The sequence below is a fragment of the Entelurus aequoreus genome, linkage group LG04, assembly GCF_033978785.1.
Source record: "Entelurus aequoreus isolate RoL-2023_Sb linkage group LG04, RoL_Eaeq_v1.1, whole genome shotgun sequence".
Lineage (NCBI taxonomy): Eukaryota > Metazoa > Chordata > Actinopteri > Syngnathiformes > Syngnathidae > Entelurus > Entelurus aequoreus.
Genome location: NC_084734.1, coordinates 1414165 through 1441353, shown reverse-complemented (window position 1 = coordinate 1441353; position 27189 = coordinate 1414165). Strand labels below are relative to the sequence as shown.

The window sequence follows — 27189 nt, the reverse complement described above, 5'->3', positions numbered from 1 at the left end:
TAATAAAATAACATCTATGAATTAGTATATACAACAGTTTGTAATATGTAATTAATTAATTCAGTCATTATTAACATACTGAGATGAAGAATATTTTCAATAAGGTTGGAAGTTTTTCTCATAATTCTTCTTCTTTGTACTTTGTAAGCACTATTAATTTAAACAACCTCTTAAACTGGATCATGTCAGTACAATTTTTAACTTCTTTACTTAATCCATTCCATAATTTAATTCCACATATTGTTATGCTAAAAGTTTTAAGTGTTGTACGTGCATATAAATGTTTTGAATTATTTTTTCCTCTAAGGTTATATTTCTCCTCTTTAGTTGAGAAGAAATGTTGTACATTCTTTGGTAGCAGGTTATAGATTGCTTTGTACATCATTTTAGCTGTTTGCAATTTTACCAAATCACCAAACTTTAATATTTTTGACTTAATAAATAAAGGGTTTGTATGTTCTCTATATCCAACATTATGTATTATTCTAACTGATCTTTTTTGTAACATTGTTTTACAATTGTTTTGACTGATATTGAAATCATCATTAATAACATGATTATTTATCAAGTTGAAAAGATTAGTATTTACTGCATAACAAAAACTCAACTTTAAATGGATGTAAATTAATAATGAATAAACAACAAGTAAAATAATAATAATTAAGTAGAGTAACAATAGCAATATAAAATAGGAAAAAAACCATCACATTTTTTAATTTCACTTTTTACCTTTTGACTTATTTTACCTCTGTAGAGTTTGTGGTTTTGTATGTCATAAATATAATTTAATAAATGTCAAAATCCTCACGTATTGGTGCAATACATCTGTAGACAATTTTGACCAGTATTTTAGGTGAAAGCATATTGATTTTGAAAATGCATTAATGAGTGTTTTAAGTACATTATGCTTGTTAATTGCACTTTTTTGAAAGTCTTATTTTGGATGTTGTGCACACAATGTTGTTGTGAAGGGGGGAAGTGTGCTGCTGTTCTGAGCTTGACGAGTAAGGAGTCAACTTGAGGCTGTTAAAAGAAAAGAGGGTGAGCCTCTCATGTTGCGACCGCTGTTTCTACATCGATGTAGTTCACAACATCATGTATGTTTCAGCGGTCCTGGACACATTATTTCCCCAAACAAATGTTCAATGATACTATTTCACCCACATCCATGTCTCTTTCCCTGATATTCTGCGGTTTATCAGCGGATTCCGTTTTATTGGCTATTCTGCTATTCCATCCGTGATTACGAGAATGCAGAAATCATATGCCTTACTTTTTGGTTGAGTTTAGTGGTTATTGATGAGGCATACTAGAGCTGTGTCAAATAAAAAGTGGTAACCATGATGAGATCCCAAACTTTTAGGAGACGTGGTCTTGTTTCAACTGAAACGATCACTCATCCGTTTTACTGTTACAAGCTCCGGTTTTTGCATTCCCATTACCGTATTTTTCGGACTATAAGTCGCAATTTTTTTTAATAGTTTGGTGCGACTTATACTCAGGAGCGACTTATGTGTGAAATGATTAACACATTAGCGTAAAGTATCAAATAATATTATTTAGCTCATTCACGTAAGAGACTAGACCAGGGGTCACCAACCTTTTTGAAACCAAGAGCTACTTTTTGGGTACTGATTAATGCGAAGGGCTACCAGTTTGATTGATACACACTTAAATAAATTGCCAGAAATAGCCACTTTGCTCAATTTACCTTTAACTCTATGTTATTAATAATTAATGATATTTACACTTAATTGAACGGTTTAAAAGAGGAGAAAACACGAAAAAAATGACAATTAAATTTTGAAACATAGTTTATCTTCAATTTCGACTCTTTAAAATTCAAAATTCAACCGAAAAAAAGAAGAGAAAAACTTAAAAAAATAATTTATGGAACATCATTAGTAATTTTTCCTGATTAAGATTAATTTTAAAATTTTGATGACATGTTTTAAATAGGTTAAAATCCAATCTACACTTTGTTAGAATATATAACAAATTGGACCAAGCTATATTTCTAACAAAGACAAATCATTATTTCTTCTAGATTTTCCAGAACAAACATTTTAAAAGAAATTCAAAAGACTTTGAAATAAGATTTAAATTTGATTCTACAGATTTTCTAGATTTGCCAGAATAATTTTTTTGGAATTTTAATCATAATAAGTTTGAAGAAATATTTCACAAATATTCTTCGTCGAAAAAACAGAAGCTAAAATGAAGAATTTAATTAAAATGTTTTTATTATTCTTTACAATAAAAAAAAAAAAATACTTGAACATTGATTTAAATTGTCAGGAAAGAAGAGGAAGGAATTTAAAAGGTAAAAAGGTATATGTGTTTAAAAATCCTAAAATCATTTTTAAGGTTGTATTTTTTCTCTAAAATTGTCTTTCTGAAAGTTATAAGAAGCAAAGTAAAAAAATTAATGAATTTATTTAAACAAGTGAAGACCAAGTCTTTAAAATATTTTCTTGGATTTTCAAATTCTATTTGAGTTTTGTCTCTCTTAGAATTAAAAATGTCGGGCAAAGCGAGACCAGCTTGCTAGTAAATAAATACAATTTAAAAAATAGAGGCAGCTCACAGGTAAGTGCTGCTATTTGAGCTATTTTTAGAACAGGCCGGCGGGCTACTCATCTGGTCCTTACGGGCTACCTGGTGCCCGCGGGCACCGCGTTGGTGACCCCTGGACTAGACGTATAAGATTTCATGGGATTTAGCGATTAGGAGTGACAGATTGTTTGGTAAACGTATAGCATGTTCTATATGTTATAGTTATTTGAATGACTCTTACCATAATATGTTACGTTAACATACCAGGCACGTTCTCAGTTGGTTATTTATGCCTCATATAACGTACACTTATTCAGCCTGTTGTTCACTATTCTTTAGACATTTTAAATTGCCTTTCAAATGTCTATTCTTGCTGTTGGCTTTTATCAAATACATTTCCCCCAAAAATGCGACTTATACTCACTCCAGTGCGACTTATATATGTTTATTTCCTTCTTTATTATGCATTTTCGGCCGGTGCGACTTATACTCGGAAAAATACGGTAATCGTTTTCTTCAATTATAACATCTTTATGATCCTGAGAAGCCATAATGGAAATTGAAATGTTTTGAATTGTCCAACCCTAATGAAGATGATGAAAGTTGTATGGAAGCTGTCATGTCAAGAAGTATTTCATTTACAGCAAGAAGTGTTTGATCCTCATCCTTTCAATGGTGCTTTCAGAAACATTGCCACCTGGAAATACCTGCGCTAAGTTGTGCACCCCAGAAGGACTCTCAGACAGAGTGGTCGGCCTCTGGCAGGAAGTTGGTCCCCCTGGTGCATGTCCGCTCCTTTCAGCAGCTTTTGGAGAATATTCACCACATAGAGGTAATCCAACGGCTCATTTTTTAAACATTTGTAGCAAAGCCTCTTTTTTTGTCAAAGCTGTCAACCGTAAATAGGGCTCATCTAGCTAGGGGTGGGTCAGAACTTGCAGCTTGTTTTGGTCTGAATGAATGTGGGCGGCACAACTTTGGATGCATTGTCGAGTGCAGACCCACTGAGCTTTCAGCAGAGGGCGTATCAGCAGAAGTTGATATACCCAACCGAGACCATTGTATCGAACGGTTCAATATGAATACATACATACACACAGTACATACACACACATATATATGTGTGTATATATATATATGTGTGTGTGTGTGTGTGTGTGTGTGTGTGTGTGTGTGTGTGTGTGTGTGTGTGTGTGTGTGTGTGTGTGTGTGTGTGTAAATATATATTTACATGTGTTTTGTAATCAAGCAGCTAAAACGTGGATATGTTGGTAGTGTTTTGCATTTTTCCCATCTTGCTTTGTAATGGATTTAATGGGTGTAATTTTGTTGCATCTGCGTTTTTTATAATGTTCACAAAGTTCAGAGCGCAGGTTATGTGTGACCATGTCTGTTTTTTGTTTTTTTTTGCACCATGACTAGGGAAGGTTGTTTGCATTGGGTCATATAAGTAATTTTGCGCATACCTTCCTTAACGACAGTGCTTCTCAAATATTTTTTGTTGCGTAATAAGAAAATAGTTTGCTTCCCCGCTTTCTCCACCATGACTATAAATAGTACAATTTTTAAATAAAATTGTTCTAACTATACATATACCTCTGCATAACATTGTAAGTTTATTAATATAAAAGGAAACAACACACTCGTCTTTCATTGTGGTTACAGCGAACTGCATTATATTCTGCTACGGCATAAAAACATGTTCCCCGAGGTCACACCCTGGCGTCACACCACACCTAGGGTTGGGTATCGTTTGAATTCGAACGATTCCGATTCTTTGTTTCGATTCCGATTCCTGACAATTCTCGATTATGATTCTTTTAAGAGGCAGGGTCGGAAAAAAGTTTTGGATATTTTAAATGAGCTAGCTAACCTACATGCAGTCTTTCTGAATGAAATAGTCTGACATTCTCCATCAATTTTAATTCTATTAACTTTTTATGAACTTTACTATAAATTCCTCACAGGGGTTTTCAACTAGAATATAAATATCAAATCTATGAACTTGAATATAAATATTATAAATACATTTTCACAGGGGTACACTTTCCTCAAGAGAGCTTTATTTTTGAAAACCTCATGAAAACACATTTACACACATAAGTGTATGATGCTGCAGGAAACCTCATGAAAACACATTTACACACACAAGTGTATGATGCTGCAGGAAACCTCATGAAAACACATTTACACACATAAGTGTATGATGCTGCAGGAAACCTCATGAAAACACATTTACACACATAAGTGTATGATGCTGCAGGAAACCTCATGAAAACACATTTACACACATAAGTGTATGATGCTGCAGGAAACCTCATGAAAACACATTTACACACATAAGTGTATGATGCTGCAGGAAACCTCATGAAAACACATTTACACACACAAGTGTATGATGCTGCAGGTACTTAAACATGTTACCGTGCTCCCAATGATGGGCTAACCTGGTGCAGAAAAGCAAATAAACAATAAGAAACAACTTGCAAAACCCAGTCCTGATTAGCAGCAGGTACAGTATAAAATCAGAGACAGTTCTTGTTTAGGAAAATGACCATATCCGCCTTCTCAGGCAGGATGCGTGAGCGTTCTGGACAGATAGTGTCTCCTGCTGTGGAAAATACACGTTCGCTGGGTGTGGAAGAAGCTTGAACGCATAAATAGGAGAAAGCGAGATCTGACAGCAGGAGGAGGACGGTCGGCGCAGCGCGTCAAAGACGGGACATGCATATATTTGTACTTCATGAACTCGGAGATGCTTCATCATGTTCGACGTGCACCCTCCTAAGCACGCAACAGTCCTGTCGCACGTGTTATATTTCGCCGATATTTCATTTTTTTTAGTAAAATAAAGCCACACTTTCGACCGCCGACGCCCGCTATCCATGCTTGACTGACTCGCTCGGCTACAAAGGCTCGGCTATGCTAACACTTCCGGCGGTGGGCGCTTCTTCGTTGGTGTTCAGCGGCTTCTTCTTCCGGTCGGCGGACTTTTTTTTTTTTCCCGGTCGGCGGACTGGGTATCGAAACTAGGAATCGAAATTTAAACTTTTGAACGATTCCGGGAGAATCGGAAAGTTAGTCCCGGTTCCAATCGATACTCGATACCCAACCCTAACCACACCCCCCCACTATTTCAGAAGGACTGAGTATAATTAAAGCACATTGACCTGTATTACCCATGTTGTCCGCAAGATGACAACTTCAAAATTGTCAGACTGTCAAAATGAAAGCAATCTCCCTGTGGGTAAGATGACATCTCACTGGCCAAATAGGGCCGTTGTTTGGACACCTCTGTTCTATTGTACAACATGTATAAATGACAAAAATATGCTAATATAGTCTTTTGGGAATGTACAAATAAACAGTATTATGTATAATTCACGGTAATGATGACTGCTGTAAAACTCCACGGTTAGAATGACCTTTTTTAAGAAAAAAAACTGAAAACCGTGATAGATATTTGCTCTTTGATAAACTCACGGACTGACTGGTGTCAGCTCGCTAGCTTAAATGCTAACATGAAAACAAGAGAAATTAACGTCTTCCCAAATGAAGAAACAACACACCCCAATTTAAAGGCCTACTGAAATGATTTTTTTAAATTTAAACGGGAATAGCAGATCCATTCTATGTGTCATACTTGATCATTTCGCGATATTGCCATATTTTTGCTGAAAGGATTTAGTAGAGAAAATCGACGATAAAGTTCGCAACTTTTGCTCGCTGATAAAAAAATGCCTTGCCTGTACCGGAAGTAGCGTGACGTCACAGGAGCTAGTATTCCTCACAATTCCCCGTTGTTTACAATGGAGCGAGAGAGATTCGGACCGAGAAAGTGATGATTACCCGATTAATTTGAGCGATGATGAAAGATTCGTAGATGAGGAACGTTACAGTGAATGACTTGAGAGGCAGCGATGGACGTATCTTTTTTCGCTCTGACCGTAACTTAGGTACAAGCTGGCTCATTGGATTCCACACTCTCCTTTTTCTATTGTAGATCACAGATTTGTATTTTAAACCACCTGGGATACTATATCCTCTTGAAAATGAGAGTCGAGAACGCGAAATGGACATTCAGTGCCTTTTATCTCCACGACAATACATCGGCGAAATGCTTTAGCTACGAGCTAACGTGATAGCATCTTGCTTTAACTGCATATAGAAATAAACCCCTGACTGGAAGTATAGATAGAAAATCAACAATACTATTAAACCGTGGACATGTAAATACACGGTTAATGCTTTCCAGGCTGGCGAAGGTTAACAATGCTGTGCTAACGACGCCATTGAAGCTAACTTAGCAACCGGACTGCACAGAGCTATGCTAAAAACATTAGCTCTCCACCTACGCCAGCCAGCCCTCATTTGCTCATCAACACCCGTGCTCACCTGCGTTCCAGCGATCGGCAGAAGGACGAAGGACTTCACCCGATGCGTTTGGCGGCCCGGAGACGTAGGAAGTCGAGGTGAAGTCGGCGGCTAGCGCGGCTTGCGCTCCAACAAAGTCCTCCTGGTTGTGTTGCTGTAGTCCGCTGCTAATACACTGATCCCACCTACAACTGTCTTCTTTGCAGCCTTCATTGTTCATTAAAAAAATTGCAAAAGATGTCCAGAATACTGTGGAATTATGAAATGAAAACAGAGCTTTTTGTATAGGATTCTACGGGGTACCATAACTTCCGTTACTCGGACTTCGTCACGCGCATACGTCATCATACCGCGATGTTTCAGCCGGATATTTCCCGGGAATTTTAAAATGTCACTTTATAAGTTAACCCGGCCGTATTGGCATGTGTTGCAATGTTAAGATTTCATCATTGATATATAAACTATCAGACTGCGTGGTCGCTAGTAGTGGCTTTCAGTAGGCCTTTAAACTTACATACACACATTACTGTCTGAGCAATGAAGCTATACGATTGAACCTGCAATCTGTGCTCTTTTACAACAAAGTCATCATTCTATACTCAGAAGAATACGAGACAGCTGTGTTTTTATGGTGCGTTCAAGGACCGCTGAACAGAGTAGGACGCCACAACATCCGCCAGAAATATAAGATAATTAGAAATAAAATCTTAAAGTGCTACAGTACAAAGCAATATTTAAATCAATAAAAGCTTAGCTATCTAACCAAATTAAATACTAGGAACACTATTAGTGAAACATAACAAACATAGAACATGCAAAATAGTGGGTTTTCTGACCATGTGTCTATTTTAGTTATTTAAAAGAAATGACTCAGTCAAATGATGATAGTGTGTATAAGTACTTTTGTTTTTGTCCTGTCCAATCATATAGTGGATGTAGATGCCCATATTTGCTGTCCAGATTCACTTCACAAAAGAAGTGTGGGATACTTCTCTTGTTGCCTTATTTGTATCTGACTTTATTACCGTATTTTTCGGACTATAAGTCGCAGTTTTTTTCATAGTTTGGCCGGGGGTGCGACTCATACTCAGGAGCGATTTATGTGTGAAATTATTAGCGTAAAATATCAAATAATATTATTCTGCTCATTCACGTAAGAGACTAGACGTATAAGATTTCATGGGATTTAGCGATTAGGAGTGACAGATTGTTTGGTAAACGTATAGCATGTTCTATATGTTATAGTTATTTGAATGACTCTTACCATAATATGTTACGTTAACATACCAGGCACGTTCTCAGTTGGTTATTTATGCCTCATATAACGTACACTTATTCAGCCTGTTGTTCACTATTCTTTAGACATTTTAAATTGCCTTTCAAATGTCTATTCTTGCTGTTGGCTTTTATCAAATACAATTCCCCAAAAAATGCGACTTATATATGTTTTTTTCCTTCTTTATTATGCATTTTCGGCCGGTACTCTGGAGCGACTTATAGTCCGAAAAATACGGTAAGATTTATATTATTGTTTTGTGTACTTTTTGAGCACATTCAACATTACCACAAAAGTAATTGTAAGTGGGATAATTTTAGTCACAATAATAGTGATATGAAATTTTTAAAAATATATTTTATTTATTTTACATAATACAATTTTGCATCCCTAATAGCCTTATTTACTCTAAAGAGTTTACTCACCTGAAAGATTCCTTCAAAATGGTTGCGCAGTTGGACGTAAAACATTTAAAACTATGATTACCCACTTCTCTAAAGTGGGCTGGCTCAAGGTGGAGGACAGAGTTAAACAACTTGCACTGAGCCTAGTCTATAAAATCCGCTACACCTCCCTGATACCGAAGTACATGTCAAACTACTTCCTTAACGTAAATGACCGCCATAACCACAACACCAGGGGGAGCTCCACTAACCACGTTAAACCCAGATTCCGAACTAACAAAGGTCTTAACTCATTCTCTTTCTATGCCACATCAATGTGGAATGCGCTCCCAACAGGTGTAAAAGAAAGGGCATCTCTATCCTCCTTCAAAACCGCAATAAAAGTTCACCTCCAGGCAGCTACAACCCTAAACTAGCACCCTCCCCGGATTGCTAATTGCTAATAATCAAATGTAAACAATCAAATGCAGATTCTTTTTCTTATGCCTTCTGATCTCTCTCTCTCTCTCTCTCTCTCTCTCTCTCTCTCTCTCTCTCTCTCTCTCTTCTCTCTCTCTCTCTCTATGTCCACTACTTGCTGTCCATATCCTACCCCCCACCCCCTCCACACCCCTGATTGTAAATAATGTAAATAATTCAATGTGATTATCTTGTGTGATGACTGTATTATGATGATAGTATATATGATAGTATATATCTGTATCATGAATCAATTTAAGTGGACGCCGACTTAAACAAGTTGAAAAACTTATTCGGGTGTTACCATTTAGTGGTCAATTGTACGTAATATGTACTTAACTGTGCAACCTACTAATAAAAGTCTCAATCAATCAATCAATCAATTCCTTACAATAGCGCCAGGTAGCCCAACTTAATGTGGATGCACAGCTTGTCAGAACACCCAAACATCCATCAAAAGCGATCTTTTCAATGCCTTTCATTTCAAAAAGTAGATTTTTCTCACGTTTGTTCCTCATAAACAGGCTCTAGGGGCAAATATTACCGTTAAAACATCCTTAAATAGTACATTTTGCTTTCAGGGCTATCTTTTACTTGAACCTTTAACTATGTGCAATACCTGCTCATAACCACAAGGTGGTGCTCTGCCTCCATTGTTGTGTTCTGCCAACTTCTTGTTTCCCCTACTCAGAATCAGAAATACTCTATTAATCCCCGAGGGGAAATTAAAATTTTTAGCACAATCCTATTCAAAATCAGACAAACATTACAGGGAGACAGAACAGGATCAAACATTACAGGGAGACAGAACAGGATCGCTGACGGGTCTGCCAACTTCCAGTGCCCCTTACAAAAAAGGTGAGATACAGCAGAGACTTGTAATTTGTTTATTACAAGTAAGTATCAACCAGTGTTTTTATGGACATAAATTGCGCGGTTGTTCTTCAGGGGAGTGTGAGAAATGAATTGTGAAGTCCCTTAAAGGGGCAGAGGTAGACGTCATTTGTTATGGTGGGCACTCTCTAAAATATCATGAAACATCAATCCCGCCTTTTCACCGGCATGACCTGTGGTGATAGGGTTGAATGTGCATACAGCCACTCCAGATCAGTCACGCTGGCATAAAAGCACTCACAAGAGACCACTGATGGATTCCCTCATGGTGCCTTAACGACGCCATCGGAGAGCCAATTGGCCGGCTGTCTTTCCCCCGTCATTGTCGTTTACTTCCTAATTCTTATGCTCACAAAGTGCTGGTACCGGAGCAGCTGTTCATACATTTTAAAGAGCTGTTTAAATGATCTGGCGTGATGGGAGAAATGTCCTAGCCTAGCGCTGGAGTTATTAGGATTATTGAAGTAGCAGCAAAGTGATGTTAATCAGGTGTTGGTGTTTGCAGTGTGATATTTCACTTTTCAAGCATTATTTGTCATGGTCTTCTGTATATATATTAAGATTATTTTAGACCAGGGGTCACCAACCTTTTTGAAACCAAGAGCTACTTCTTGGGTAGTGATTAATGCGAAGGGCTACCAGTTTGATACACGCTTAAATAAATTGCCAGAAATAGCCAATTTGCTCAATTTACCTTTAACTCTATGTTATTATTAATAATTAATGATATTTACACTTAATTGAACGGTTTAAAAGAGGAGAAAACACGAAAAAAATGACAATTATATTTTGAAACATAGTTTATCTTCAATTTCGACTCTTTAAAATTCAAAATTCAACCGAAAAAAAGAAGAGAAAGACTAGCTATTTCGAATCTTTTTGAGAAAATTAAAAAAAGAATTTATGGAACATCATTAGTAATTTTTTCTGATTAAGATTAATTTTAGAATTTTAAATAGGTTAAAATCCAATCTACACTTTGTTAGAATATATAACAAATTGGACCAAGCTATATTTCTAACAAAGACAAATCATTATTTCTTCTAGATATTCCAGAATAAATTTTTTAAAAGAAATTCAAAAGACTTTGAAATAAGATTTAAATTTGATTTTACAGATTTTCTAGATTTGACAGAATAATTTTTTTGAATTTTAATCATAATAAGTTTGAAGAAATATTTCACAAATATTCTTTGTCGAAAAAACAGAAGCTAAAATGAAGAATTAAATTAAAATGTATTTATTATTCTTTACAATAAAAAAATACATTTACTTGAACATTGATTTAAATTGTCAGGAAAGAAGAGGAAGGAATTTAAAAGGTAAAAAGGTATATGTGTTTAAAAAACCTAAAATAATTTTTAAGGTTGTATTTTTTCTCTAAAATTGTCTTTCTGAAAGTTATAAGAAGCAAAGTAAAAAAAAATTATAATGAATTTATTTAAACAAGTGAAGACCAAGTCTTTAAAATAGTTTCTTGGATTTTCAAATTCTATTTGAGTTTTGTCTCTCTTAGAATTAAAAATGTTGGGCAAAGCGAGACCAGCTTGCTAGTAAATAAATACAATTTAAAAAATAGAGGCAGTTCACTGGTAAAGTGCTGCTATTTGAGCCAGTTTTAGAACAGGCCAGCGGGCTACTCATCTGGTCCTTACGGGCTACCTGGTGCCCGCGGGCACCGCGTTGGTGACCCCTGTTTTAGACTCTCTGGTTGGTCATTGGTCACACCGTGTCTTGCTGATATTTACCCCCCAACAGCTGCCCTCTCAGATGGGCTCTCTGCTGACCTCCAGCCTGGCTCTGCACTACCTGGACTGCGTGCAGGAAGAGTTGGCCCTCCTCCGCCTCAACTTCTGGCTGGGCTGCGCTCTCCAAGAAGGTAGGGTTGCTGTTCAGCTCACCTGCAGCTGAACCCACGACTTGAGTTGGCGTGCAGCTCAGAGAGCGAACACGCGCTTGATGGTGGCGTTTTCAATTTTACACCTTTTGCTCTCCGTCTCGCAGAATTTTTGTTTTGTCGAGACGTAGGAGCGCCGCAAAATTCAGACGAGGCTCTGCAGTTTTTGAACAAGCTGCTGTCGGCACAACAATTTCTCCAGGTGAGCCTCTTCTTCCATGCACTTCCTGTCCTCTTCCTTTTGACACGTTCATTTAATGGCCAGTCATGATGTCTCCCCCAGGAAGGGTTTTCTAGCTCTGAGGCTTTTCTCTACAAATTCCTCAATGTTTGGGACGGATGCCTGCTGCGGTCACAGATCTTCGGCCTGCTGAGCAACATTCCTGTGGTCCCGAGCATCAGTAGGTTTTGGCTCTAACATTTTAACCTTTAGCCGTCATTAAGTGTAAAAAATATTCCAATAAATTACAGAAGAAAAAATCATTTTCCTTATATTAGCAGCACCGGACTATAAGCCGCAGACATATACGTTGTCAAATAAGTTATTTATACAGGAAGATTTTGTAAATGTTTATTTACATACTTAAATTGTATCCATACGGTGTGTGTAAAAAATAAGTCAAATCTAAAACCATCCATCCATCCATCTTCTTCCGCTTATCCGAGGTCGGGTCGCGGGGGCAGCAGCCTAAGCAGGGAAGCCCAGACTTCCCTCTCCCCAGCCACTTTCATCCAGCTCTTCCCGGGGGATCCCTAGGCGTTCCCAGGCCAGCCGGGAGACATAGTCTTCCCAACGTGTCCTGGGTCTTCCCCGTGGCCTCCTACCGGTCGGACGTGCCCTAAACACCTCCCTAGGGAGGCGTTCGGTTGGCATCCTGACCAGATGCCCGAACCACCTCATCTGGCTCCTCTCGATGTGGAGGAGCAGCGGCTTTACTTTGAGCTCACCTCGGATGGCAGAGCTTCTCACCCTATCTCTAAGGGAGAGCCCCGCCACCCGGCGGAGGAAACTCATTTCGGCCGCTTGTACCCGTGATCTTGTCCTTTCGGTCATAACCCAAAGCTCATGACCATAGGTGAGGATGGGAACGTAGATCGACCGGTAAATTGAGAGCTTTGTCTTCCGGCTCAGCTCCTTCTTCACCACAACGGATCGATACAGCGTCCGCATTACTGAAGACGCCGCACCGATCCGCCTGTCGATCTCACGATCCACTCTTCCCTCACTCGTGAACAAGACTCCGAGGTACTTGAACCTCCTCCACTTGGGGCAGGGTCTCCTCCGCAACCTGGAGATGGCACTCCACCCTTTTCTGGGCGAGAACCATGAACTCGGACTTGGAGGTGCTGATTCTCATCCCAGTCGCTTCACACTCGGCTGCGAACCGATCCAGTGAGAGCTGAAGATCCTGGCCAGATGAAGCCATCAGGACCACATCATCTGCAAAAAGCAGAGACCTAATCCTGCAGCCACCAAACCAGATCCCCTCAACGCCCTGACTGCGCCTAGAAATTCTGTCCATAAAAGTTCTGAACAGAATGGGTGACAAAGGGCAGCCTTGGCGGAGTCCAACCCTCACTGGAAACGTGTCCGACTTACTGCCGGCAATGCGGACCAAGCTCTGACACTGATCATACAGGGAGCGGACCGCCACAATCAGACAGTCCAATACCCCATACTCTCTGAGCACTCCCCACAGGACTTCCCGAGGGACACGGTCGAATGCCTTCTCCAAGTCCACAAAGCACATGTAGACTGGTTGGGCAAACTCTCATGCACCCTCAAGGACCCTGCCGAGAGTATAGAGCTGGTCCACAGTTCCACGACCAGGACGAAAACCACACTGTTCCTCCTGAATCCGAGGTTCGACTATCCGGCGTAGCCTCCTCTCCAGTACACCTGAATAGACCTTACCGGGAAGGCTGAGGAGTGAACACACCCTCCGGTTCCCCTTTTTAAAGAGAGGAACCACCACCCCGGTCTGCCAATCCAGAGGTACCGCCCCCGATGTCCACACAATGCTGCAGAGTCTTGTCAACCAAGACAGCCACCACAGATGGTGGTCCAGAATCGCTTCGAAGCCGTCCGGAAATCGTTTTCCATGGCTTCCCCGAACTCCTCTCATGTCAGAGTTTTTGCCTCCGCGACCGCTGAAGCCGCACACCGCTTGGCCTGTCGGTACCTGTCCGCTGCCTCAGGAGTCCTATGAGCCAAAAGAACCCGATAGGACTCCTTCTTCAGCTTGACGGCATCCCTCACCGCCGGTGTCCACCAACGGGTTCTAGGATTACCGCCACGACAGGCACCAACTACCTTGCGGCCACAGCTCCAATCAGCTGCCTCGATAATATAGGTGCGGAACATGGTTCTCTCGGACTCAATGTCCAGCACCTCCCTCGTGACATGTTCAAAGTTCTTCCGGAGGTGGGAATTGAAACTCTCTGACAGGAGACTCTGCCAGACGTTCCCAGCAAACCCTCACAATGCGTTTGGGCCTGCCAGGTGTGTCCGGCATCCTCCCCCACCATCACAGCCAACTCACCACCAGGTGGTGATCGCTAGAAAGCAAATCTAAAACCACTAAGTTAAATCAATGTTTCGTGGCTAAAGTGCGAAAAGAAAGATTGTGGGTGTGCATGTGCTGCATTGTTGAACAAATCATTCTGCACAATGTCAACCATATTTCAATGTCGTCTTCTTCAGATATCAAGCGGCTTCTCTTTGAGCCCCTCATGCAGCTCTACTTCACGTCCTCAATATTTTTCAAGGTAAGCCTTTTTTGTTTTTGTATACTCCTGGATGTTACAGCCCCATTGAATAGCACTCATAATGTGTGTGTGTGTGTGTGTGTGTGTGTGTGTGTGTGTGTGTGTGTGTGTGTGTGTGTGTGTGTGTGTGTGTGTGTGTGCAGTGTGGGATGTTGGAATGTCTAAACAGTATGCTGACAAAGTGGCTGACTTGGCACTCGGTGTACGTTCTGGAGGACGACTTGGACATCAGTCTCAACAGCCACACCTTCATGTAATTATATCTTTACATATATTTAGCAATATGTTACAAATGAGGGACAAGCAGTAGAAAATGGATGGCTGCATGAATGGAAAAACAATACAAAAACATGTTTAGATGTACAAAGATGGTGTCAATAATGCAGTGGAGAACAGGGGTGACCAAATTGTGACCTAAGGGCCATTTTTGACCTGCAGCTCGTTTTCTGTTAGCACTTGTTCAGACAACCCTGGTGTCGGCTTTACAGCAGGGGTGTCCAAACCTCTTGAATTGGCGGGTGCCTTGGGCTAAAACATTTGGTTGGGGGCCTAAAGCTGACTGCATGTTTTTATATATGTATAATATAATGGTTATATGATTAATAATTAATATAATTTGATATTAAAAGTATGGGAAAATTTGACTCCTACCTTTACTTCTTTGACGACTTCTTTAAAGTTTTGTAATCAATCAGAAATATCAAGCAGCTAAAATGCTTCAAACATGGTTTCCCATCATGCAGTATAATTTACATGGGTGTAATTTAGAATTTTTTATGGTGCTTGGGCAGTTTTTATAATATCCACAAAGTTCAGTGAGCAGGTCGTGTTAGGCGTGAACATTTGTGTTGGTTGCTTTTTTTTTTTTTTTTTGCACCATGACTAGGGAAGGTTGTTTGGATTGGGTCAAAGAAGTAAATGATGTGCTGTTCTCACTTCAAAATCACAATTCATGGTCATTGACCTAATTTACTCACGTTGTCCACAAAATGGCGTGATATTTGCACTAATCAGATACTGTAAATAAATTGTAAAACACTCGCTAGATTCCTTAGTAAACGCATGACGTCTCGCGGGCCAAACTGAAGACCCCGGTGAAGCGCACTTGGCCCACGGGCCATATTTTGGACACCCCTGGCTTGGAGTACTTTTCAACCTGCAGATTTGATGCTTTGGGTTTTCAACAGCTTTTTGTCCAAGCTGTCCGCTGTAAAGCAGTAGTGGTTTTAGAGTCCCTCCTTCCAACTGTTGTGCTCTTCCTAAAATCAAGTGCTTTGTGTGCGACCTCAATTCCAGACACATGAGTCTGTCTGGCTACAAGGACTCGGTGAAGGAACTGGTGCACTTTGTGGGCCGCCTGGCGACCGTGGGCCTGCAGGTCGAGAGCTGTCACTCCCTCCTGCTCAACTTCATCCTGGACTTCTATGAGACGGTAAAGCCAGAGCATCACTTGATGCAAACATGTGCTCTTTTCTTTTCTTCTGCTTTGACAGCAGAGAGCAGTCTCAATGACAAATGCGTTCAGCCTCAGAGAGGAAAAAAAAGTCAAGCACGGTGGTGTAGTAGTCCAAAAACATGCATGCTAGGTTATTTGGAGACGACTATGTCCAGAGATAGTCTAGTTGTGCCTGTAACCAGTCTGCTACCTACCTTTCAAGGTGAACTAGTATAGTCACCCTAATGAGGATGCTGGAAATGTATGTATGGAAACTGCAAACTGGCACACCCAGTGAGGAAAAGTCAGTCCCCGACTTTTGTCTTGTTTTTACTTTGTGAGCAATAATGACGAGGACAATATGGACTTGTAGAGAGCACTTGATGAATATTTACGAGCATGACCTTTTGCATCAACCATCTTTTTGCAGGCATCATTCAAAATAAATTGGATACAAGACAATAACTGGGCCATTTCACCAAATGGTTGCCATTTGCTTGTCTTCTTTCCTTCCAACTTAGAATGTGATAATGCACGTATTGAACTACTCCAAATGTGTATTGGCCCATACTTTATTTTACAAGGTACTTTGAGTACCACAGCCACATGCATTCACGCTACTGGCACTTTGACACAAAGTTTGGTTTTAATCCAAACAAACAACATCAGAAAGTAACAGCACTGTGCTGAGATTTGAACCCTGCAGAAAAATAATGACTTTTGTCCTTTCCATGGCCTGTAGAAGATGTGAATGATGCAGCTCTCTGTGGACCATGTGATTTATGAATTACTTATTTTATACATTTTTCACAGGAGCTAATGTGTTGGAGTAACAGGACTGAATACAAACAGTGTAAATTACAACTCAATTGTTAATTTGAGTGTGAAGAAAATAAAGTATGCAGTATCAATCCAATATTGATATCAACCCGACATCGGCAAGTACAAATTAGTATGGGATTATATCTAAAATTCCACTGTAATACAAGCAGTCCTGTGGTGCGTTCACTTGTGCCAAGTACACTAGCCAGTTAAAAGCCAATAAGCACAGTTTTTTCTTGTATTTCAAAGGTAAACAGTGGCAGCTATAGGTTACTCCAAGCTTGCAGCTACACAACACACTTAGACAAACTTTAATGATCCACAAGGGAAATTGTTCAAAGCTAAGCACACAAGCTAGACGTACGTAGTAAGTAGGGCTGGGTATCGGTTAAAAATGTTCAATACCAGTACCCTTAATACGTTACTGATATCAACTGAGTACTTCATTCGATATTGATCTTGTGAACAGAATGCAATAGTACATAAGTAATTAAGCTGCTAAAGAAGCTAAAACCAGTAACCTAACCACTGAACAAAACATTAACAGATGTGACTGAGCAGGGCGCTAATTTGCTAATTCAGTAAAATTAGCGAGCAAGCTAAGCTAGCGTTAGCTCACATGCCTAGGACATGCCCAAAACGATTTACTTGACAATACATGTTTTAACACACAAAGGATGAGTACTGTTAACATAGTAAGCATTTATATATGACCTGAACTTATCGACGGTTGAGCAGTGTCCTGTTGAGATGACGACGATGTAGAAGCCGGCTTTTTTAAACACAGTACAGTTCTCCACCCTTAAGTTTGCTCCGTGCTTGATGAGGTCTTTAATCATATTGCTAGTATTCCACAAAATCATCTTGCCGCATTGTATGCATTTATTTGTACCCGGCGCCACAGGCGTGTAGTGCAAACATACCTTTGACCGTTTTGCTGCCGGCATCTGGGAATGAATTTTGTTGCGGTGGTGGACCAACCACGTGAATCGAAGAACGCTTGCAGTGATTGGCTGCGAGCAAGACCATAGAAACAGTCATTTTTTCTTGATCTGGGTACAAAAAGAACCGATTGCAGGTATCCTTTGACAGACGCAGTTTCGATACTACTTGGTATTGGGTTGTTTCGGGCGATACCTGAAAGGTATCGAGTACCGATACCTAGCCCTAGTAGTAAGTGTCCTTAATTGAACAATATTGCAGTCTAAAACATTATGAATGATCAAATAATTATAAATCAAATCAAATCAAATCAAGTTTATTTATAAAGCACAATTAAAATTTACCACAGGGGTAGCCAAAGTGCTGTACAATGGCAGGTTAAAAATAATACGAGAACCGAGCAAACACAACAGAACACGATAAAAAATAAATAAATAAAATATAAAAACAGGTTCACAGCAGGTGTATTATGGGGCGCCATTGCAGGATGGGTATCACTCAGTGTTAAAAGCCATGGAATAAAAGTATGTTTTTAAGAGAGATTTAAAAACAGGAAGAGAGGAGGCTTGTGTAACACTAAGAGGTAGGTCGTTCCAGAGCTTGGGAGCAGCAGCGGCGAAAGCTCTGTCACCTCTAAGCTTCAGCCTTGTGTCCGGGACCGTCAGTAGCAGCTGATCGGCTGATCTTAGGGATCGGGTGGGGCAGTAAGGCTGAAGGAGGTCGGAGAGATATGTTGGCGCGAGGTTGTTTAGACATTTAAAAACAAATAAAAGGAGTTTAAAATTGATTAATTGCATATTACTTCCAGATACTAAGGCATAAGTGTATTAGAAAGTAACCAGTAACAAACGTGTCCACATTATTCAATTTACTGCGTCATGAGCTTAACCTACTGAATTATTGTGATCCCTGGATGTCGCTACAAACGTAATTTTCACTCCACATCCATGTAAAGATATCTACTTTGAGCTTTAGTACTGAAAAACTATTTCATGTTAGTCACATTTGAAGATGCTATTGTACTGTTTAAGGTAGTGTGAAGGACTCTTTTAAATTGTATGTATTGAACCTTCTCCTCCAGGTGTGTGACATGTTCCTGAAGTACGGACTCCCGCTCATCGTGATGCCGCCACCCGGGGTTTTCTACCCGGCTCTGCTAGCCACCGACCCAGTCAGCGTGGACCGACTGGCCTACATCATGCACAGGTACAGCCTGATGTAGTGCACGTGTACATGCTCATGTATCATTTATGATCAGAAGTGGAGCCCTCCCTCCCTTCCCTTTTTCATCATCAGTTTGAGCATTGTGGCTGCCAGTTTGCCCAAGTTCAATAGGGGGGAATGACAAGTCTTAAGAACCTCCATCATGCAGTGTTTGTGTTTTTCTCATCAGGTACAAGGTGAACCTGAAGTCGGCTAAAAGTCAAGAGACACTCACAGCGGTAACGCCAACTATCACTCACTGCATCACAAGCACAATCATGCATTAGTATGCTCATTTCTTTGGTCTTTGTCATGACTCTTACAATGTATGTTGACCACTACTGTGGCCCCTTAAACCTCCTTATGCTGGACAAGGAGCCATGTAATGGAAATAGAAGAAGCAGGAATACATGGACACAACAAACAGTAGCTGCTCTTTGTGTCGCTCTCCACAACAGCCCTATCACATCAGCCGCCACACCTTTCGCGAGTTCAACAACTATGTGGTGGACACGGTCAACTGCCTGTGGAACTCCAATATGTTCCCAGGAGGCACGGGCGTGCAGCTGGACCAGGAGCTGTTGCTGAGGAGCAAAGTTCCCCAGTACTGGAACAGCTTCGACCTCGTCCATCATCCGGCCTTCATCAACTACGCTGTCGACTTCCACATCAAGGTGTGTGTGTGTGTGCGTGCGTACCCGTACACGTACCCAAAGCAGCTGGTGACGCCTGAGTAAAATATACTTGCAGACAAGTGACAATAGGAAAGTATTTCAGGGGCGCACAAAATAAAGTGAAATGAGTCCAAATACAGCATTTGAAACGTAGAGCAGCAGCATGAGTGAAGCCTTTAGACCAGGGGTGTCCAAAGTCTAGCTCATTTTTAAACAGCCCGCGTCACCATTTTAATGTTAGCATGCTAACATTTTTTTGTGCCAATTTTGCTGTTATTTAACATATGACATAAGCTTCTTCTTTTTTTCTTTTTTTTAAGCTAATTTTGTAGGTTTATACACACCTCAGTCATATTTTGGTACTTGCTGCATGCTAACGTTACACACATCAGAGTAATATATTTTTGTACTTCACGCATATTACAGTTAGCATTTTAGCTTGCTAATAACATTAGCATGCTATCTTTTTTAGATAATTCAAATGGTATTTGGTAGTTTATATTTTGGTATTTCACTAATGCGAACTGTAAGCATGTTATTGTTAGCTTACTAATTTATTCTTTTAGCTTGTTTTGCTCATCAGTTTTTGCCAGGCTAAATATGTATTAAATTTGTTTAACCACCATTTGGTAAGCTAAACGAAATGGCTTGGCGGGGCAAATTTGGCCCCCAGGCTCCACTTTTGGCACCCCTGCACTAAGTATTTTCAAGAGAGACTACTATAAAAAATAAACATCTGATGCTTGTATTCCGACTTCCTCCCAGAAGTGAAAAACCGTGGCGGCCAGGTTGTTTTACTGCAAGCAGCATGTAAACTCTCAGAGTACGGAAAGGGTTTAGTTCTACCTTCAAAAAGCAAATACGAGCAAAAAAATCTAACTATGCAATAAAACCTGCTCAGTGGCCTAGTGGTTAGAGTGTCCGCCCTGAGATGGGTAGGTTGTGAGTTCAAACCCCGGCCGAGTCATACCAAAGACTATAAAAATGGGAGCCATTACCTCCCTGCTTGGCACTCAGCATCAAGGGTTGGAATTGGGGGTTAAATCACCAAAATGATTCCCAAGCGCGGCCACCGCTGCTGCTCACTGCTCCCCTCACCTCCCAGGGGGTGATCAAGGGGATGGGTCAAATGCAGAGAGTAATTTCACCACACATAGTGTGTGTGTGACTATCAGTGGTACTTTAACTTTAACATATACCCCTATACTTTAATCAAAAAAAGATTAGTCAAGTGATATCAAAAATGACACGTCGGTGAAGTTCACAGAAATATGAAACTATCTGGTGCTCCAGACGTCATTCTACACCACTAAACAGATGAAAGTTGTAAAAGCATGGGGGTCTACAACTTCTTTTTGTGTGTCTGGGTCAAGGACATTGGTATCAAGAGTCTCCTGGATAAATATGTATGGTTTTTGTAAGGGTAAGGTTGTAGTTCATGATTTAACTTCACGTCTACAGCCATGTTTGTTGTTGTTGTTATTGTTGTTGCTGTTGCATGCACCACTTATGAGCAGTCTTTGTGAAAATATAACTATAGATCTTAACATTGTATATGTGCTGAAAGATTCATTTATGATTGTGTATCAACATATAACTATAGATCTTAATGTTGTGTATGTGCTGAAAGATTCATTTATGATTGTGTATCAACATATAACTATAGATCTTAATGTTGTGTATGTGCTGAAAGATTCATTTATGATTGTGTATCAACATATAACTATAGATCTTAATGTTGTGTATGTGCTGAAAGATTCATTCCTGATTGCTGCCTTTGGTAAAAGCTTAACTCTTTTAAGTTTTGCACTTTACAAAACACTCGAAGCAAAAATGAGTTTTATAAGAACTCTGAAACAAGATAAAATACAAATAATATCAAGATGAAGTTAAAAAGGAAAAAGTAAATGTTAAAAGTACATTAAACAAACCTTTAAGGAAGTAAACACTGCATACTCCATCTGCTCCCTTGCTTTTCTCCCCATTTTTTCTTTCGCCCTTCTTGATCACCTCTCCAGGAACTCTGAAGCAACTTTTATTATCTTGGTGTTTCTAACGGTTCCATCAGCCGAAAAGAACGCAAGCAAAGCACATTTTTCTTTGAGAAAGGCAAAATGCCGCCCAGAACGCTGTGACAGCAGACACTCCCTGGCCCACCACTTCAAGGCCCACATATTTCATGAGGGAGGCAGACGTGAATACAACCCTTAGACCAAACAAGAGGCCGTCAGAGGGCACACAAGCTACGTGACGCGGGAGCATATGAAAACTGAGGTCCCTCTACACTGTATGTCAGTATTAAACTTAGACTTAGACAAACTTTAATGATCCACAAGGGAAATTGTTCAACACAGTAGCTCAGTTACAATGATGGAAAGTGTAAGGATGGAAAGGACAAATCAGGTATAAATAGACTAATATAGCGATAAAAAATCTAACATATATACAGAATATGTGTACAGAATAATATATATACAGATATATTATATTATGTCTATAACATATACAATATATACCAATGACCATGTACAATATTACAGTATATACAGTATAAGTGACAGCAGCAGCATAAAATAGAGAGTAGATCCAGCAGGAAATAGAAAATAGACATTAAAAACAAAGAGAAGTAGCTAACATGTCAGGGGCCGTACTTATCAAGCTTCCATTTTACACTTAAGTCCTGAGAATTTGCGAAATTTAGTCCTACTCTCAAACTTAAGAATAAAAGCTTTTTATCAATGTTCTTAAGTCTAAGAATCACTCCTACTCTCCACGATATTTAAGAGACCTTCAGAGGTGTCTTAAGTGGTTAGGAGTTGCCAGCAGGGGATGGCACTGAGGCGAGAGAGACGTGCGCGAACATTCAGGGAACGGAACAATGTTTTTGTTTTTTTTGATGACGAGCAGCTGATCAAACGGTATCGTTTAGACAGAGCGGATATTATTTTTGTCACATATTTAATACTTTTCGATTGCAGTGGGCTAGTATATATAGAGCCACCCACACCAGTTTCAAATTAGTTGCCTAATTAATGAATTGGAAAGAAAATGTTATGACAGTAGCGTATGTGTGTGGCCGTGAGGTGAGTGACGTCAGTGAGTGTGTGGGCGATAGAAGAGAGGGAGCGGTAGCGTGAGTGCCGGCGGGGACTAGTTTGTTTTGTATTATTTTGTAGTTTATTGTCAAAATATACACTCCCATTGTCCACTTAAATATTTCCAAGATTTTTCTTTATTCTTAGACAACGGATTCCCTTCCGTGATTGGTCATTTCTATGGACACAGAAATGACGTCACCTAAAATTCCGTTTACGGCACATAGTAATGTCGTAATTCAGCTCTGAGTGTGACACTTAAGATTCAGTCCTACACTTCGCTGAAAGTGTGAGTAAGACGCTTGATAACTAACTTTTAAGTGCAGCTTTCAGCGAAGAATTTATTTACTCTTAAGTCAACTCTTAGCAGACTTCTTAGGAGTAATTCTATGAAGCTTGATAAGTACGGCCCCAGGTGTCCGGTAATAGGCAGATGTCATCTATTGCTGTATGGCGAGTGATTATACAGCTGGATGGAGTGTGGAATGAAGGAGTTCTTGAATGGCACAGGGCGGGAAGGAAGTTGAAGGAGCCTGTTTTTAGTATGAACTCCGCTGTCCCTTAATTGTCATGTGGAGTGGGTGGGCAGGATTGTCCATGATGGCCAGCAGTTTGTCCAGTGTCCTCCTGTCCCTCACTGACACAAACGCCTCCAACTGCGTGCCAATAGTTTGGCCGGCTTTCCGGATCAGTTTATCAATCCGGTTAAAGCTGGGCTACCTAAGTTATATATTTGTTTAATAAAACAATCCTATTAGCATCATACAGTAGGCTATATCTTAACATTTCTGAAAAAAAATCATACATCTGTGCATTACAATGAAGTATTTTAGTAAATAAAACCCCGGAAGACAAAATAACTTGTCTTCCTGGTGGTCAAAAACCTCTAGACCCAATCTCAGGTTTTAGAGAAAGTAGGGGTGAGCGGAGCCCACAAAGGAGCCTCCTCATTGGCTGACACAATATATAGTGAAGCGCAAGCACGCTGCAAACTTGTCTTCAGTAAAGATGGCAATACCTGCGCTTTCCTTGAGACTTAGACTTCTATTACTACCATAAGCCTCTGCAGCCACCGCCATCTTGAGATACCAGCACATATTCCAGCACATACTGCTAAAAGAAAGAAAAAGAGGAAATCAGAGGAAGAAAAGAAAGATGCGGTACGTCTAAGAAGAGCCAAAACTTGAATAAATGTTGGTCCGGCGTATTCAAGATGGAAGCCATTGCGGGCCAGTCTTGGACTAACTTTGGCTATTTTCCTTCTCGACAGGTCATCTATGTTCCTTAATTTTGTGGGTATCCTTTTGCGTGGCAACGTGTGTTACCCATTGTCTGCAAGAAAATACTTTTACTTTAGTTTAGTATTTATTTGGTCAGTGGTCAACAAAATAAACTAACAGTTATTTATCCACAATTTCCCTTGTGGATCAATAAAGTTTGTCTAAGTCTAAGTTTGACATCCATGAATTTATTAATTGACAATTTTACAGAGCGAAAGGGTTTAAGCGGAAGTTGAGCACTTAATAGTGAAAATATAAAATACTTCCATGTTTGTTCCATCCTTCTATGCAACTTCAGACTGTCAACAACCTACAGCTCTTGTGTGCCATTTTGTGCACTTCCAGAGAGTAGAAGACTTGGAGGGAGTATATTTAGTGCACTTCCAGAGAGAAGAAGACTGGGAGGGAGTATATTTAGTGCACTACCAGAGAGAAGAAGACTGGGAGGGAGTATATTTAGAGCACTTCCAAAGAGAAGAAGACTGGGAGGGAGTATATTTAGTGCACTTCCAGAGAGAAGAAGACTGGGAGGGAGTATATTTAGTGCACTTCCAGAGAGTAGAAGACTTGGAGGGAGTATATTTTGTGCACTTCCAGAGAGTAGAAGACTTGGAGGGAGTATATTTAGTGCACTTTCAGAGAGAAGAAGACTGGGAGGGAGTATATTTAGTGCACTTCCGGAGAGAAGAAGACTGGGAGGGAGTATATTTAGTGCACTTCCAAAGAGAAGAAGACTGGGAGGGAGTATATTTTGTGCACTTCCAGAGAGAAGAAGACTGGGAGGGAGTATATTTAGTGCACTTCCAGAGAGTAGAAGACTTGGACGGAGTATATTTTGTGCACTTCCAGAGAGTAGAAGACTTGGAGGGAGTATATTTAGTGCACTTCCAAAGAGAAGAAGACTGGGAGGGAGTATATTTAGTGCACTTCCGGAGAGAAGAAGACTGGGAGGTAGTATATTTAGTGCACTTCCAAAGAGAAGAAGACTGGGAGGGAGTATATTTAGTGCACTTCCAGAGAGAAGAAGACTGGGAGGGAGTATATTTAGTGCACTTCCAGAGAGAAGAAGACTTGGAGGGGGTATATTTTGTGCACTTCCAGAGACAAGAAGACTGGGAGGGAGTATATTTTGTGCACTTCCAGAGAGTAGAAGACTGGGAGGGAGTATATTTTGTGCACTTCCAGAGAGTAGAAGACTTGGAGGGAGTATATTTAGTGCACTTCCAGAGAGAAGAAGACTGAGAGGGAGTATATTTAGTGCACTTCCAGAGACAAGAAGACTGGGAGGGAGTATATTTTGTGCACTTCCAGAGAGTAGAAGACTGGGAGGGAGTATATTTTGTGCACTTCCAGAGAGTAGAAGACTTGGAGGGAGTATATTTAGTGCACTTCCAGAGAGAAGAAGACTGGGAGGGAGTATATTTAGTGCACTTCCAGAGAGAAGAAGACTGGGAGGGAGTATATTTAGTGCACTTCCAGAGAGAAGAAGACTGGGAGGGAGTATATTTTGTGCACTTCCAGAGACAAGAAGACTGGGAGGGAGTATATTTTGTGCACTTCCAGAGAGTAGAAGACTGGGAGGGAGTATATTTTGTGCACTTCCAGAGAGTAGAAGACTTGGAGGGAGTATATTTAGTGCACTTCCAGAGAGAAGAAGACTGGGAGGGAGTATATTTAGTGCACTTCCAGAGAGAAGAAGACTTGGAGGGAGTATATTTTGTGCACTTCCAGAGACAAGAAGACTGGGAGGGAGTATATTTAGTGCACTTCCAGAGAGAAGAAGACTGGGAGGGAGTATATTTTGTGCACTTCCAGAGAGAAGAAGACTGGGAGGGAGTATATTTAGTGCACTTCCAGTGTGTGCCGACACACCTGTGGAAAGCAGTGTTCATGTAGCTTTCATACAAGGTATATTCATAGCAAAGTGAGCTTCTTTATTATGGATGTCAGCAGCATGAGACATGTTTAATAATACACACACACACTAACCACAGCATCCAGCAGTGAGATTTAGTGTGAAATGAATCCTCTCTCTCTTTATCAGTGTTGGCCTGAGAGAAAAGTCATGGATCTCACTTCCTTAAAGGTAAGAGGGCTCATATTAAATGTGCCGTGACAGATATGACCGCAGGTGTGTGTGTGTGTTGCAGCGTCCCAGTCCATGGAGCTGGTACCAGGAGTACCTGTACATGCAGGGTTACCACGGCCTGCGACACTTTACTCTCACCAACATCAGCCAGGACAAGACTGCTCTGTCACAGCAGCAGCAAGGATAGACTTTTCTTTTAGAAAGGACTTGTACATATCTCATCAGATGCTTCTGCAAGTAAGCTTCTGAGTATCTTTTTACGGACATAAATTATTTGTTCTTTTTATTCTAGTCCATTCATTGACTGCAGTGTTTCAAGTGTTGTCCAACTCTTGTTGTTGGGAACAAACACTTTCCATGCCAATAAAATCCAGCTGGCATCTGCAGAAATGATAACCTTGTGCTTCTTGACAGGAAGGATGAAGAAGACACTTTATATGGCACTCCACTTCTCAACATGCCAATATTTCTTCTTGCCTTGACTGTAGGTGTCATTTGTCAAACAATCTTCCTTTATAAACATTTTTATTAGGGATGTCCGATAACATCGGCCGATAAATGCGTTAAAATATAACATCGGAAATTATCGGTATCGTTTTTTTTTATTATCGGTATCGTTTTTTTTTTTTTTTTTAATTTTTTTTTTTTTTAATTAAATCAACATAAAAAACACAATATACACTTACAATTAATGCACCAACCCAAAAAACCTCCCTCCTCATTCACACAAAAGGGTTGTTTCTTTCTGTTATTAATATTCTGGATCCTACATTATATATCAATATATATCAATACAGTCTGCAAGGGATACAGTCCGTAAGCACACATGATTGTGCGTGCTGCTGATCCACTAATAGTACTAACTAGGGATGTCCGATAATGGCTTTTTGCCGATATCCGATATTCCGATATTGTACAACTCTTTAATTACCGATACCGATATCAACCGATACCGATATCAACCGATATATGCAGTCATGGAATTAACACATTATTATGCCTAATTTGGACAACCAGGTA

General features: G+C 40.1%; 1 protein-coding gene across 1 annotated transcript in view; it reads left to right on the top strand.

Annotated features, from left to right (window-relative positions):
• The window catches only part of cenpi (centromere protein I), a 42491-nt gene extending 15864 nt beyond the window's left edge, over window positions 1-26627 (top strand). The window contains exons 9-20 of the mRNA XM_062043997.1: window positions 3242-3388; window positions 11722-11842; window positions 11968-12062; window positions 12144-12261; window positions 14565-14629; window positions 14773-14882; window positions 15926-16061; window positions 18910-19034; window positions 19222-19270; window positions 19490-19705; window positions 26125-26166; window positions 26231-26627. Coding sequence (XP_061899981.1) covers window positions 3242-3388; window positions 11722-11842; window positions 11968-12062; window positions 12144-12261; window positions 14565-14629; window positions 14773-14882; window positions 15926-16061; window positions 18910-19034; window positions 19222-19270; window positions 19490-19705; window positions 26125-26166; window positions 26231-26356 — 1350 coding nt within the window. The 3' untranslated portion in view covers window positions 26357-26627. The remainder of the gene's footprint in view (window positions 1-3241; window positions 3389-11721; window positions 11843-11967; window positions 12063-12143; window positions 12262-14564; window positions 14630-14772; window positions 14883-15925; window positions 16062-18909; window positions 19035-19221; window positions 19271-19489; window positions 19706-26124; window positions 26167-26230) is intronic.
• Window positions 26628-27189: the final 562 nt, after the last annotated feature.